The sequence below is a fragment of the Gopherus evgoodei genome, chromosome 13 (genome assembly GCF_007399415.2).
Source record: "Gopherus evgoodei ecotype Sinaloan lineage chromosome 13, rGopEvg1_v1.p, whole genome shotgun sequence".
NCBI classification, from domain to species: domain Eukaryota; kingdom Metazoa; phylum Chordata; order Testudines; family Testudinidae; genus Gopherus; species Gopherus evgoodei.
In genome coordinates this window covers 22,294,146-22,308,517 of record NC_044334.1, presented here as the reverse complement: position 1 = coordinate 22,308,517, position 14,372 = coordinate 22,294,146, and the positions used below count along the sequence as shown (strand labels likewise).

Here is a 14,372-nt window from a genome sequence, read left to right as displayed (position 1 = left end):
CTTCCCCACAGCGGTGCCCTGCCCCAACCCCTGCAGCGTGAGCTTCCCCACAGCGGTGCCCTGCCCCTGCCCTCTGCAGCGTGAGCTTCCCCACAGCGGTGCCCTGCCCCTGCCCTCTGCAGTGTGAGCTTCCCCACAGCAGTGCCCTGCCCCGACCCGACCCCTGCAGTGTGAGCTTCCCCACAGCGGTGCCCTGCCCCGACCCGACCCGACCCCTGCAGTGTGAGCTTCCCCACAGCGGTTCCCTGCCCCGACCCGACCCGACCCCTGTAGTGTGAGGTTCCCAACAGCGTTGCCCTGCCCCGACCCGACCCCTGCAGTGTGAGCTTCCCCACAGCAGTGCCAAACTTTATTTCTTATCAGCAGCCTGATTTAGTCGCTTTTCTGCTGTCCGCTTTCCTCTCTTCAAGTTCATGCTCACACAAAAGAGCTGGGCCGGGGCTGCTTGGAAAGTTGATCCCCCTGCAAGTCACGGCGGGGGCCGGTTACCACGACAGGGGAAGGAGTTTAACGTGAAGCGTCCGGGGATGTTTATGGTGATGCTCGTTTTCTGCCTGACACCGAACCGGCTCCCTCAGCCCCTCCCGTGGGTGAGAGGGACGGATTCGGGTTTCAGGCGCTCGGACTCCCCTTCACGCTCACGCGCCACACGATCCCCTGTTAAAAATTGATGCAGCTGCCGCAGCGATCTCCAGCCTCCCCCTGCCTGCTGGGAGCTGCAGACAGCGCAGCCGGGCTGGGTGGGAGACGCCACCGAGCGCCCTGCTTGTCTCCCAACGCCCCCGGGTCGGCTCCTCTCGCTGGGGAGGGGAGGAGGAGACTGAGCGCCTCACCTGGAGGAGCTGCGCGTCGGCACCTTGGGCTGCCAGCAAGGGGAGGGGGAGGCCAGGCTGCTGCTGAGGAGACGGTGCCCTCCAGCCCCCGGCTTCCTGGCGGAGCCAGTGCCTTCCCAGGCCATTGTCTGGAGCTGTCACATGGGCTGTGGTGCTGAATTTAAGCAGATTTCTGAAGGACATGCCACGAGCACTTCCTCCAGCCTGCGGGGACTGCCGGGCGGAGAGCTTCCCCCAAACAGCAGCCGCCACTGGGTTTAAGATGCTTCTGTAGCCTCCCCGAGATGAGCTCGCCCATTGCAAAGAGCGAATCCAAGACTTCACTCCTGAAGGCAGGGGGGAGCCGGAGGGCTGCGGTAGGAGCAGAGCCCCACCCCAGGAAGAGCCATGCCCAGGATGGGAAAGGGCAACCCAGGTACCCAGTGAGGGAGCTGAGCAGCCAGGAGCAGCTCCATGGGGACCCCAGTTCCAGGAGGCCACTTTGCCACCCAGGAGTCAAGGAGAATAGAGTGAAGGGGCTCAAGAAGCAGTCACATGGACAGGGTGGGAGCCAGCCGGAGCCAGCAGAAGGAGGTCCAAGCAGAGGCATCAGCAAGGAGCAAGCCAGGACATCTAGACATCATCACCAACATCACCATCACCACCGCAAGCAGCAGCATCCCAGCCTGGACCAACAGCAGCAGCACACCCAGAGGGATGGGGAGGAGAGGGAGGAGGACTTTTTCTTCGGTCACAGAGAGGGGTCTAGCAGAGAGTCCCTAAAGCTCTCTGAAGGCTCGTCACCTCTGTCCAAATCCAGCAGCAAGTACTCCACCAAGTCCAACAGCAGCAACAGATCCGGGGAACCAGATCCCCTCTTCCAGCAGCTGCACCCCATTCTCAGCTCTGTCTTTGGCCAGGTAAGGACCAGAGGGTCTCACATCTGCCATCCTCCCATCTTCCCCCAGCACCCGCGTCTTTCTGCCCCTTTACACATCTTTGGCTTGCTGGCTCGGAGCCCTCCTGTGCTTTAGAAATAAGCTTGCAGCTATAAATGCACTGCTTCCTGGCTGCCTCTGCAAAACTTCTCTGAGCCATTTGCATCACAGTGGTGCAAAGTTAAAGGGGCGTCTTTCTTGCAATTGTGAACTAGGGTGTGTATGTTTATGTGGAGCAGAAAGGTTTGTACAGCGGACGGGCGCAGGATAGGCTCAGGTGTGTAGGCTGGGAGCTGGCTTTGCGAGTGTCTATTGATAAAGTGAGGGGAGCATCTGTGCACTTTGTGTCTTCCCTAACAAAAGAACAAACCCTGTCAGATCAATGGCTTATAGAAATTCCCCTTGGGAGGCGGACACTGCTGCAGCTGCCATGGTCTGCTGTGTGACAAAGGGTTCTTTCTGGCTGGCTCTGCATGTGCTGCATGGTGTCTGGCACTCTCAGAGATATCAGGCAATTAATTCAATCTCATCCCAGCACCAAAATGAATCCCACCCCTCACCCCATCCCCCTCTCTCCTTGGTTCACTGAAAATCCACTCCAGTTGTCTGAGCTAAATTGTGTCTGTGTCGGTGCAGGGGGTGGGAGTCAAATAATCTGATCTGAAAAACACATGCAGATATTAGGGTCTTTCTTGCACCCTTTCTTTTCTTTATATGTTTACTTCTCCTTAAGGTACATTTATGTGCAATGAGACTATGAATAATTTATGATGGCCTAGCTGTCAGAAGAAGGGAGGGGGACAAAAAATCATTCTGACCCAGTTCTGAAACCCTCTCAGTCAGTGTGTTGAGATGGAACAGATGCCTTCAGTGTTCGCAAGCTCTTTCTGTGCAAAGCTGTTGTTTTAAACTGTGCCTGGTAATGAAATTACCCCTGACAGGGCTACTCTTTAAAAGTGAAGAGGCAAAGGGAGCCTCGCTTCCAGTTTTCATTTAGAACCATTATGGGATGTTACAGTACTGGGAAATGTAATCTCCAGGAAGATTAATGTAACTGCAGTCTCCCAGAAGCACAACTGTAGGTATAAACCAGTAGCCTGAAGTGCTAAATTCCGGTACAGAGAGTAATCAGTGAAACCAGAATTAGGATTTGTGGTTTTGTTTTATAGACAAAGCTGACTTGGGAGGTTCTGTAGACATGTCTAGTCAAGTTGGGGTGGTGGAGAGAGGAAGGGAGAAGCAGAACCTTAGTAGTCAAGAGCAAGGACAGAGTGCACCAGGTCTGTTTAGTTCAGTGTCAGAAAGTGCTGTCTACCTCTGATAACCTTGACTGCACTGAAGAAAATCAAACCTCACCTGTTCCCCTTCCCTAGAACTTTGCATCATCAACAATAGTTTGTTTGTTGGGACATGAATATTATTGTTGCAGTGGACTCAGAACTAGTATTTCCCCCCAGCCCCACAAACAGGACATCAAAACTGAGGGATAAAGTCTTTCAGTAACTACATTCAGGGTTCTGGTCAGTGCCAGTGCTCAATTAGGTGACAAAGAGCAATATAACACCAGCATATCTGGAAATCTGTGGTCTAAATTCTGTTCAGTTACATCTCTGCAACCTGACTGACAGCAGTGGAGATGTAACTGAGTATGGATTTTAGCTCTGCAGCACTGCATGGCCTCAAAGTATCAGAACCACAAAATAAATCCATACCAGGGTCTCCAACACAAAAGCCATTGTCTACCTAGTTTTTAATTGACCTTTTCCCACTGATGGAAACTGGCTCTGAATGGCATCTTTATTATATCAGTGTTGCCTACCCACTTTCAGGTGTCACCACCTTCTACTGCATGCCATAAACTCTGCAAGATGTAGTCCCCCCAGTTCAGCAATGCTGGCTTGCTTACAAGAAAGAAAGGCACAGATTAAATGCTGCTTCTGGCTCTTTTACCCAGTGCATAGCCCCAGTGCCTGTGAATAAACAGAGATCTTTCTTCATAGCCTGACATTTTGTATCTGTGTCTGTCTGCCTCTTGCCTTCTCTGAAAGGATTTAGATGAAATGACCATTCAGTGGATAATGTAAGACAGGAGTGTGGAGTGGGTTGTAGTAGGAACATTTGGGAATGGGTGAACACAGCAGTGCAGTAATGCCCTGGTAGCTGCAGCATGGAATGCAGAAATAGTTGGCTGCAGGAGCACAAAGTAAATAAAATTGTAATTGTAAAGTTCAGGAATGGATGGAGGCCTGAGGACAGAAGCAAGTGCAAGTTTTGTCAACAGAAGGGATGGAGGCTGTATCCCAGGAGTGGAGAAGTGAATGTTAGCAGTTGGATATAAATGTGAGTGTGCAGTAGTAGGGAAGGACAGGAAATTATACTTATAGGAACCCAAGTTTCAATCATGGGTGGATGCAGTGTCACAGGGGTGCAGTAATGCCCAGGATTGCAGTATAGCATGAAAGGAGTTGCAACGCCCATTTATTATACACTGTAATTAAAAGATAGCAACAGCACCATACAGTAAACAGTTTCTTTGGTCCAGGAACTTCTAGCTAACACACCCAGCCCACTGTTTTGTTATCAGACAGTGAGTGAATCAGTTAAAATAAATTTTCAGTTGCACATTAGGAGGGGAGCACAATGCTGCAGATTTACCGCAAGCATGATCCAGGGGCACCAATATGTGTTGCCCCAATGATACACGAGCAAAACATCCTCCTCTATTTACATAGCGGTGCAATGATATGGTCACGTATGCAGAATGGTACAATCAGACAGGCAGAAAACGTTGCAGGGATGACTTTACACGGTATTTCATTATTGCAGTAATATTGTGAAATAGCAGTTCAGGACTCCAGAGTTGGGTCTTAGGCAGATAGATTTGTAACTGTACAGGAAGAAACACAGAGCATGGACAGAAGTGCTATAAATATATAACTGGTTTGCTAGCACAACTATGTGGTGCATTGATGGTGTAATGCTGCAGGCTAATGCTAAGGCATGGTACTGTCAGGGTACGGTAATGCAGAAAGAAGTATTTTATTAACTACACTCAAGGTGCACTGGTATTGTATATAGAGCAATAGTGCTATTTCAGTGCATCCAGCTGTACTGTAGTAGTCGAGTGGTGCATGGATAAACAGATGTGGGGGGTAATAGTGTAATAGTATAAGCCACGGTGCCACATTAGACTAAGGACATATTAGTGTGTTGGCTCTGTGGAGTAATACGTAATATTATAAAAGCGTTTTTGTGTGGTACTTATGCTTGGGTGTTGTACAGCCCCAGAGCGACTTGATAGTACAGTCCTGACAATGCAGTAATATAACAACACAGTTCTGGGGCTGTATAAGGAAGTGATACTGGTGCAGTGTGCGCGCATTTTGGCAGTTCAAGGATGGGATACTTGTGTAGTGTTGTAGCAGGTTGGCAGTCTAATGATAGAGTAATATAATATTGTAAAGGCATGATATACAGTCTCATGGCAATTGCACTCAGTGTGATGTTAGCACAGGGCTGTGCCAATCTGGCAATGCAGTGCTGTTGTAATACCATAACACAGTGAGTGAAATGTTACTATAGTGCTGGAGGGGAGGATGAAAGTGAATTAGTGAGAGTAAAATTAGTGCGGTATTATGGAAATACAATTTTGTACAGTGAACTTAATGCAGTGTTGTTATGGTCCAGGAGTAGTTTCTTAGAGTGGCAGCGTACTGGTGAGATATTAGTGCAGCGGTGCAGTAATGCAGCTGGGTGGTGGAGGGATACTAGTGCAGTGCTGCAGTGGTGTGGAAGATTGGCAGTGGCAGGAGGACAGCAGTGCAGCAGCATGCAAGTGGAAGAGTGGTGCAGTAGTATAGCAGCCTGGTGTTCGATGTTGGAGCAGCAGCATGGCATCATGTTGCAAGGATGGTGGTGCAGTAGAATGGCAGCATGGCAATGGGATGTGGCAGTGGTGCAGAAGTGTGGTACTGTGATATTGGTATAGCAGTAATGTGGCAGTGTGGCAGGAGAGAGAGCAATACAGAATTAGTGTGATAGAGGGACAGCAGTGCAGCATTAGCAAGGCAGCAGGGAGAGAGGAGCACAGTTAGCGTGACAGAGGAATAGCACTGAAGTGTTAGTGTGGCAGCAGGGATAGTGCTTCGGGATACCCGGGCAGCAGGGATAGCACTGCAGTGTTAGCATGGCAGCAGTGATAGTGGTTCAATAGCACTGCAGCGTTAGTGTGGCTGAAGGGACAGTTGTTCAGGAATAGCCGGGAAGAAGGGATAGCACTGCAGTGTTAGTGTCGCAGCAGGGACAGTGGTTCAGGGATAGCCAGGCAGCAGGGAAAGCACTGCAGTGTTAGCGTGGCAGCAGGGATAGTGGTTCAGGGATAGCCGGGAAGGAGGGATAGCACTGCAGCATTTGCATGGCAGCAGCATTAGCGTGGCAGCAGGGACAGTGTTGCAGCAGTAACATGACAGGTATAGTGATGCGGGTAATGTGCCTGCAGGACAGCAGTGCAGAAGTAGCATGGCAGTAGGGATGGTGGTGCCGCAGTAGTGTGGTAGCTGTAGCCTGGCAGCAGGATAGCAGTGCAGCAATAGCCTGGTAGCATAGCAATGTAATAGTGTGTCAGCAAGGATAACAGTGCAGTTGTAGCATAACTCCAATTCTTTCTTGTTTAGATCTGTTAGCTCCACAGTACTGGCCCTTTAAGCAGAGCCTTTCCTGGCGTTTGCCATGCAATATTAATTTGTAAGTGATCCCGCTATGTGAGACCCAGCAGTTTTCAGAACTGTAATGTTTTCACGCCCTGCCTGGCTGTTAAATTTTTTAATGAAGTGATTTCCCAACACAGTTTTCTGTCAACTGCTTTCTAATAGCCTGGGGTCATGCAGGTCAGAGAAAGCCGTAAGGGCCTATCAAATATTTACAGGCTCTGGGCTTGTCTACATCAGAAAGTTGCAGCGCTGGTGAGGGAGTTACAGCGCTGCAACTTTGAAGGTGTACACATCTGCAGGGCATCACCAGCGCTGCAACTCCCTGTTTGCAGCGCTGGCCGTACTCCCGTTTTGTCTCGGGTGTAGAGGATCCAGCGCTGGTGATCCAGCGCTGGTAATCCAATGTAGACACTTACCAGCGCTTTTCTTGACCTCCGTGGAAGGAGGAAGCCTCTGGTAATCAAGCTGGTCTCCTTTCCCGGTTTGCTCTCTCGTTCCCGGAACCCCGAGCAAGCAGGTCTCCTTCCCTGCGGTTTGCTGGGTGGCTCCGGGAACGCGAGAGCAAACCGCGGCGAAGCTGGTCTCCTTTCCCGGTTTGCTCTCTCGTTCCCGGAACCCCGAGCAAGCAGGTCTCCTCCCCTGCGGTTTGCTGGGTGGCTCCGGGAACGCGAGAGCAAACCGCGGCGAAGCTGGTCTCCTTTCCCGGTTTGCTCTCTCGTTCCCGGAACCCCGAGCAAGCAGGTCTCCTTCCCTGCGGTTTGCTGGGTGGCTCCGGGAACGCGAGAGCAAACTGCGGCGAAGCTGGTCTCCTTTCCCGGTTTGCTCTCTCGTTCCCGGAACCCCGAGCAAGCAGGTCTCCTTCCCTGCGGTTTGCTGGGTGGCTCCGGGAACGCGAGAGCAAACCGCGGCGAAGCTGGTCTCCTTTCCCGGTTTGCTCTCTCGTTCCCGGAACCCCGAGCAAGCAGGTCTCCTTCCCAGCGGTTTGCTGGGTGGCTCCGGGAACGCGAGAGCAAACCGCGGCGAAGCTGGTCTCCTTTCCCGGTTTGCTCTCTCGTTCCCGGAACCCCGAGCAAGCAGGTCTCCTTCCCTGCGGTTTGCTGGGTGGCTCCGGGAACGCGAGAGCAAACCGCGGCGAAGCTGGTCTCCTTTCCCGGTTTGCTCTCTCGTTCCCGGAACCCCGAGCAAGCAGGTCTCCTTCCCTGCGGTTTGCTGGGTGGCTCCGGGAACGCGAGAGCAAACCGCGGCGAAGCTGGTCTCCTTTCCCGGTTTGCTCTCTCGTTCCCGGAACCCCGAGCAAGCAGGTCTCCTCCCCTGCGGTTTGCTGGGTGGCTCCGGGAACGCGAGAGCAAACCGCGGCGAAGCTGGTCTCCTTTCCCGGTTTGCTCTCTCGTTCCCGGAACCCCGAGCAAGCAGGTCTCCTTCCCTGCGGTTTGCTGGGTGGCTCCGGGAACGCGAGAGCAAACTGCGGCGAAGCTGGTCTCCTTTCCCGGTTTGCTCTCTCGTTCCCGGAACCCCGAGCAAGCAGGTCTCCTTCCCTGCGGTTTGCTGGGTGGCTCCGGGAACGCGAGAGCAAACCGCGGCGAAGCTGGTCTCCTTTCCCGGTTTGCTCTCTCGTTCCCGGAACCCCGAGCAAGCAGGTCTCCTTCCCAGCGGTTTGCTGGGTGGCTCCGGGAACGCGAGAGCAAACCGCGGCGAAGCTGGTCTCCTTTCCCGGTTTGCTCTCTCGTTCCCGGAACCCCGAGCAAGCAGGTCTCCTTCCCTGCGGTTTGCTGGGTGGCTCCGGGAACGCGAGAGCAAACCGCGGCGAAGCTGGTCTCCTTTCCCGGTTTGCTCTCTCGTTCCCGGAACCCCGAGCAAGCAGGTCTCCTTCCCTGCGGTTTGCTGGGTGGCTCCGGGAACGCGAGAGCAAACCGCGGCGAAGCTGGTCTCCTTTCCCGGTTTGCTCTCTCGTTCCCGGAACCCCGAGCAAGCAGGTCTCCTTCCCTGCGGTTTGCTGGGTGGCTCCGGGAACGCGAGAGCAAACCGCGGCGAAGCTGGTCTCCTTTCCCGGTTTGCTCTCTCGTTCCCGGAACCCCGAGCAAGCAGGTCTCCTTCCCTGCGGTTTGCTGGGTGGCTCCGGGAACGCGAGAGCAAACCGCGGCGAAGCTGGTCTCCTTTCCCGGTTTGCTCTCGCGTTCCCGGAACCCCCCTTGAAGCCGCCCAACAGCGCTGCAGTGTGGCCACATCTAACACCACTTGCAGCACTGGTTGCTGTAAGTGTGGCCACTCTGCAGCGCTGGCCCTATACAGCTGTACTAATACAGCTGTAACAACCAGCGCTGCAAAATTTTAGATGTAGACATGGCCTCTGTCTGTAAGTGCCCAGGGCCAAAGGGCCTGTTGCATTTCCATCTGCAGAGGCCGTGAGAGGCTTTATCTTTTTGGTGTCTGTAGTCCCACTCCCAGATCTGGTTTTAATTCTAGTGACCAAATTAACATTAAACAGGAGGAGGAGAAATACCTTGTTTACAGCCCCCTCTTTTCTTTTTATTTCCCTTTCCTTGTCTGTCTTCTTCAGTCTCTTTGGCGTTTACTAGTAGAAGAGCAATGGAGTTAGGGTGCATCATGGATCAAACCAGAGTGATAGGAACTAGCCCTGCTTATCAGCTGGTTGGGGTCCCAAGCTGTAGGGGTGAGTAACTGCCATAAAGAACACCCTTCTCCAAAAGGAGCCAGAAACTTCAAGGCAAGAGAATATTTCCCAGCCACCCACAGAGAAAGAGTGAGCACTTTCTCCCTGTTCTCCATGTTATCCTGAGGTCCTTACTAAGGCAAAACTTTCATTCACATCACTGGGAACTCTGAGTTCCTATTGATTTGAATGGGAGTGTTGCCTGACTAAGAATGCTGCATCAGGCCCACAACTTAGAGCCCTCCAAGCAGAAATGCACAAGGATACTCTTCAGTCTGAATGATGAGAGAGAGAAAGTGTGTTATGTATATTTCAGTGATGGAAGTTCCTGGATCCCAGACTGTCTTACACAGATGTGTGTGAGTGATGGAGGTCCCTGCATGCTGTGTTGTGCTGTAGCAGAGGGGATTTCATTGTGTTGCAGTGATAGAGGCAGTTGGATGTAGTCTTAGGCTGTGCTGTAGTGGAGATGAGCAGTCATGTTTCAACGTTTATGGTGAACTGAGGAGACTAGTTCTAACAGCTGCACATTTAGGATGTTAGATTCACATAATCATTTGGGGGGCAGGGCATTTCTTCAGTGGCTCATAGTCCAGTCCCCACATTAGCACTGACTCCATTAAGTCTCCTTCGTAGCTGATTAAACATTGAACTTGGGTAACACAGAAAAACACAGAAGAGGGAAGCATAATCTCCTCTCCAGCTGCTTTTCTCTGACTGGACTATTATTCCTGCTGCATTTATTGTGGTGTCTGTGAGGTCCTGTCTGAGACATAGAAGTGGAAATCCAGAGTGAGCCCAGATTCAGAGAAAGGATCAGTTCTGAGACCAGAATGTTGAACTATAGAGAAGAGATGAAACACGATGTTGGTATAAAGACAACTCTGAGATCCTAACCATGGGTGCCTGGTGCAGAATCAGAGGACAGGAAAGAGTTGGTTCCCAGGCCGAGAATACAGGTCCCAAGAGCCTAGCGCAAACCTGCAGAAGAGAAACAGCTGGTTTTGACACAGACGTCTAGCATGAATCCAGTGCTGTCACTGGTTTCAGGGGAAAGGTCAGGATTGTGATCCAAGGAAAATCTTCACGAAGGGACCCTGTTCCCTGCTTCATTTTCCTACCCCAAACATTTCCTCTCTGCTCCATTCCACTCAGACCCTCCCTACTTTCTGTCCCTGGGGGACTCTTCCACTCCCTTCCAGGGGGCCCGGCCTTTTATGGGACTTTCCAGTGAGAGAGGTTCTGCTCTGTCAGTGTCACCAACACGCCCTCTGCTGCTGGCCAGCAGAATTCACTACAGTCTCAGTGTAGGTTTCTCCTTAGGAGACTTCTTTATATTCTAGCTCAGGGGTAGGCAACCTATGGCACGCGTGCTGAAGGCAGCGCGTGAGCTGATTTTCAGTGGCACTCAGGCCTGGTCTACACTACGCGTTTAAACCGATTTTAGCAGCATTAACCCAATTTAATGCTGTACCCGTCCACACTATGAGGCCCTTTATATCGATATAAAGGGCTCTTTATATCAGTTTCTGTACTCCTCCCCAACGAGAGGAGTAGCGCTAAAATCGGTATTACCATATCGGATTAGAGTTAGTGTGGCCGCAAAGATGGTATTGGCCTCCGGGTGGTATCCCACAATGCACCACTGTGACCGCTCTGGACAGCAATCTCAGCTTGGATGCAGTGGCCAGGTAAACAGGAAAAGCCCCACAAAATTTTGATTTTCATTTCCTGTTTGCCCAGCGTGGAGCTCTGATCAGCAGGGGTGGTAATGCAGTCCAAAAAAGAGCTCCAGCATGAACCGTTCGGGAGATACTGAATCTGATCGTTGTATGGGGAAACAAATCTGTTCTATCAGAGCTCCATTACAGAAGACGAAATGCCAAAGCGTTTGAAAAAAAAATCTACAGGCTACACAGTGCTGCATGACAAGCGTAACGGGAAGCCAGAGACTCAAACGGACGCTCATAGAGGGAGGGAGGGGGTACTGAGGACTCCAGCTATCCCACAGTCCACAGCAGTCTCCGAAAAGTATTTGCATTCTTGGCTGAGCTCCCAATGCCGGGACTTTGTCCGGCGTCGTTCAGGGAATAGCTCGTCAATTTACTCCGTCCCTCCCCCACATGAAAGAAAAGGGAAAGAAATCGTTTCTTGACTTTTTTCAATGTCACCCTATGTCTACTGAATGCTGCTGGTAGACGCGATACTGCAGCAGTGAAGAGAAGTATCCGCCCCTCTCCCATCCCTGGTGCCAGACGGTGCAGTAGGACTGGTAACCGTCCTTTTTATCAACCCGTGAGTGCTCCTGGCTGGCTTCAGGTGAGGTTGGCCAGGGGTGCCTGGGTGAAAATAGGAATAGTTTAGTTATATATTATAGATTTATAGAAAGAGACCTTCTAAAAACATTAAAATGTATTACTGGCACATGAAACCTTAAATCAGAGTGAATAAATGAAGACTCGGCACACCACTTCTAAAAGGTTGCTGAACGCCACCCCTAGTCTTCCAAGGGCTCTTCCCCTTATTGACCCCATCTTGCCAAGCTTTCACAGATTCACCCACCAACCATTAGGAATAGTTCTGGAGCAGGAAGTCAGTGATGCACTGTGGGAGGCTTGAGGCTGTGAGGTATGCGGCCCCCAAGTCCTCCTCAACTTCCCAACAGGAGCACGGAGGATGCAGTGATAATTCTTTGCCCTCATCATCCAATAGATATTTAGTACAGAAGATGTTGCATGGTAGAAGAAGACCGCACATGGCCACAACCACTACACAAGTATATGCCTGTGTGCTCACTCACCTACACATCCTGTATGTATACACACAGTCAACATACATACGTTCATGCATCCCTGTATGTACACACACAACCTACATATGGGCACCCCTGTACATAGATATATAACCTTCATACCTACACTCCTTTGTGTGGATACACACACACACATGCATCTCTGTGTGCAAAGACAAGCTGAATATACACACACATACAAATCCTTTCCAAACATTCACATGTTCCCATGCTCACACAAATTCCAACATGTTTGTATATAGACTTCTTCAAATGTATCCACACAACCTGCATCATGTAACAAAATCATTTTATTTAGTGTACACACCACCTTATGTATGTATATATATATGTACACATATACACACACAAACTCTTATATGTTTACAGACAGAGTACTCTCTATGAATACACATAAATATAGGTACACACAAAACTCTCTTAGAAGGATACACACACAGAACACAACTCCCTCTATTTAAAAATACACATATACACACAACTTCATATATACAGTTTTCTTACAATCCAATAAATGTGCACATGCCCCTGCATGAATGTACATATATGCATATAAAGGCTAAAATTTTCAAATTTTAATTCTTAAAGTTGGACATCTAAATGTATAGGCACCTAAAGAATAATACCCTGATTTTTAGATGTGCTGAGCACCCACTGACTGACATCTTCCACTGGAAAAGGAAGGAGGGACTTGTGGTTAACATGCAGAATTGGGAGACAGGCTATTCACATTGCTTCTAGCTATGCTAAAGACCTTGGGCAAGTCACCCTGCTTGTATCTTTGTTCCCTGTCTGTACAGTGGGGATAATACTTATCTCACAGTGGGGTTTGTAGGCTTAATTCACTTATGTCTTTCAGCTCCTCAGCTGGAAGGCACTAGAGATATGCAGAATATATTCACAGAGCGAGCACCCTGTCTGTTATGAACACAGAAAAACATCCATGCAGTCTACCCTTTGCTCTGCAGGGGGGAGAATTTATCGCATGATTTGCTTCTAAAGAGCCTGAAGGATGGAAGCCAGGCACACAGAAGCACTGAGGGGCAATGGGCAAGATTCTTGTGCACACCACCTCTGCCATGGAGCACTAATTCTGTTAGTGATGCATTTTTAAAATAGATCTTTATTTTTAAAGGATTTGGTAAAAATATCAAAGTAAAACCAAGCTAAAAAAATATCCATTATTGCTTTGTTCATCAAATATACAACATAATATCTAACCCACTGACATGCATAAACCTGCTGGCTGGATCAGTCTCATCTTTTGTCCTCTAAATTAGCCCAATGTAAGTTCCAAGGACTACGTATTGCCTTGACTTATGTTTCATGAAATATCATTGGACTCAATGGGCTTCCACAAGGTATAAATCAGGGAAGAGTTTGGCACCATGTACACTGCAGATCCTGTGTATTTGTTACCAAAATTAGCTGTGGTTCTTTCCGGCATCACAGCTCCAGTTGCTGTTTTCCTCTGTTGAGCCATGAGTAGTATTGATTTCCAATAACAAGCAACTGCATGATGTATATCCAGTAAAAGATGGTTAGCTAACTTTGGGCTCCCTTTTAATTATCCAGTGACATTCATGTGACCTTGCAGTTAGTCAGCAGGATCCATAAACCTGAATCACGTTTCTATTCCAGTTCAAGATCCCTTCTTGGAATAGAGGCAAACAGCTGTTACAATTGGTGTGGTCCTGCGCAGTTGTTTAGTAGCCTACTGTACCAATGTGAGGCTACCAAACTCAATACACCTATGACTGAAATCACTATTAAATCAAAAATGTTGAAATTTTCTAATCTCTGTGCTACCCATCCCTTACTTAACATACTTTGCACATCTGTAGCCCCTTGCAACCACTCTGGGAAGGGATATAAATGGATCACTTCATCCCACACTGATATGCAGCCTCCGCTCTAGGGTAGAATGTGGCAGCTATGTAACACTGCACAGCAACATGACACAACTGTTCAGAACAGGAAGTGAAGAAGAAACCTGTATTAACTTAAAAAACTGGAGAGGGCATTTAGGAAGGCAGAATATGATCACCTGAGTTGGAATTTGATCAGGAGACCTCACACTGGGGTTAACACCTTGACTCTTACAAAATGTGTCATTGGATCTTGAAAGAGTGCAGATGATCAGGATCTTGGTTTTTATGAAGGAACCTCCAGCCTCATACCAATCTGCAGTGTCACACTGGGGTATTGGTTTAGTGATGACTCCAAAGGAAGAGCACCACCTGTCTAGTCACCAGCACCATTGACGGCAGCACTTAGTGTCTCACCAGGTACAAACCCAGGCTGACCCTGGGATCAGAGGATAATTAGTGCTTTCTGCAGTGTCATGTTTTTTTCCAGACAGTGCAACTGATTCTCATTTCCCCTATTCCTGAGTTTAGGGCAAGGATGGGCACTGAGGGGAAAGGTTGT

The 14,372-nt window shown here is 49.7% G+C and overlaps 1 protein-coding gene across 3 annotated transcripts in view; it reads left to right on the top strand.

Annotated features, from left to right (window-relative positions):
* The first annotated feature begins 743 nt into the window (after positions 1–743).
* CABP1 (calcium binding protein 1) overlaps positions 744–14,372 on the top strand; it is a 41,694-nt gene continuing 28,065 nt past the window's right edge. Inside the window, exon 1 of one of the 3 annotated variants that reach the window (XM_030582584.1) lies at positions 744–1,732. In XM_030582584.1, the coding sequence (XP_030438444.1) occupies positions 1,118–1,732 (615 nt within the window). In that variant the 5' untranslated portion in view covers positions 744–1,117. Of the gene's footprint in view, positions 1,733–9,036; positions 9,131–14,372 lie in introns of those variants that run through there. The other 2 variants (XM_030582583.1, XM_030582585.1) reach the window with 2 other exon arrangements.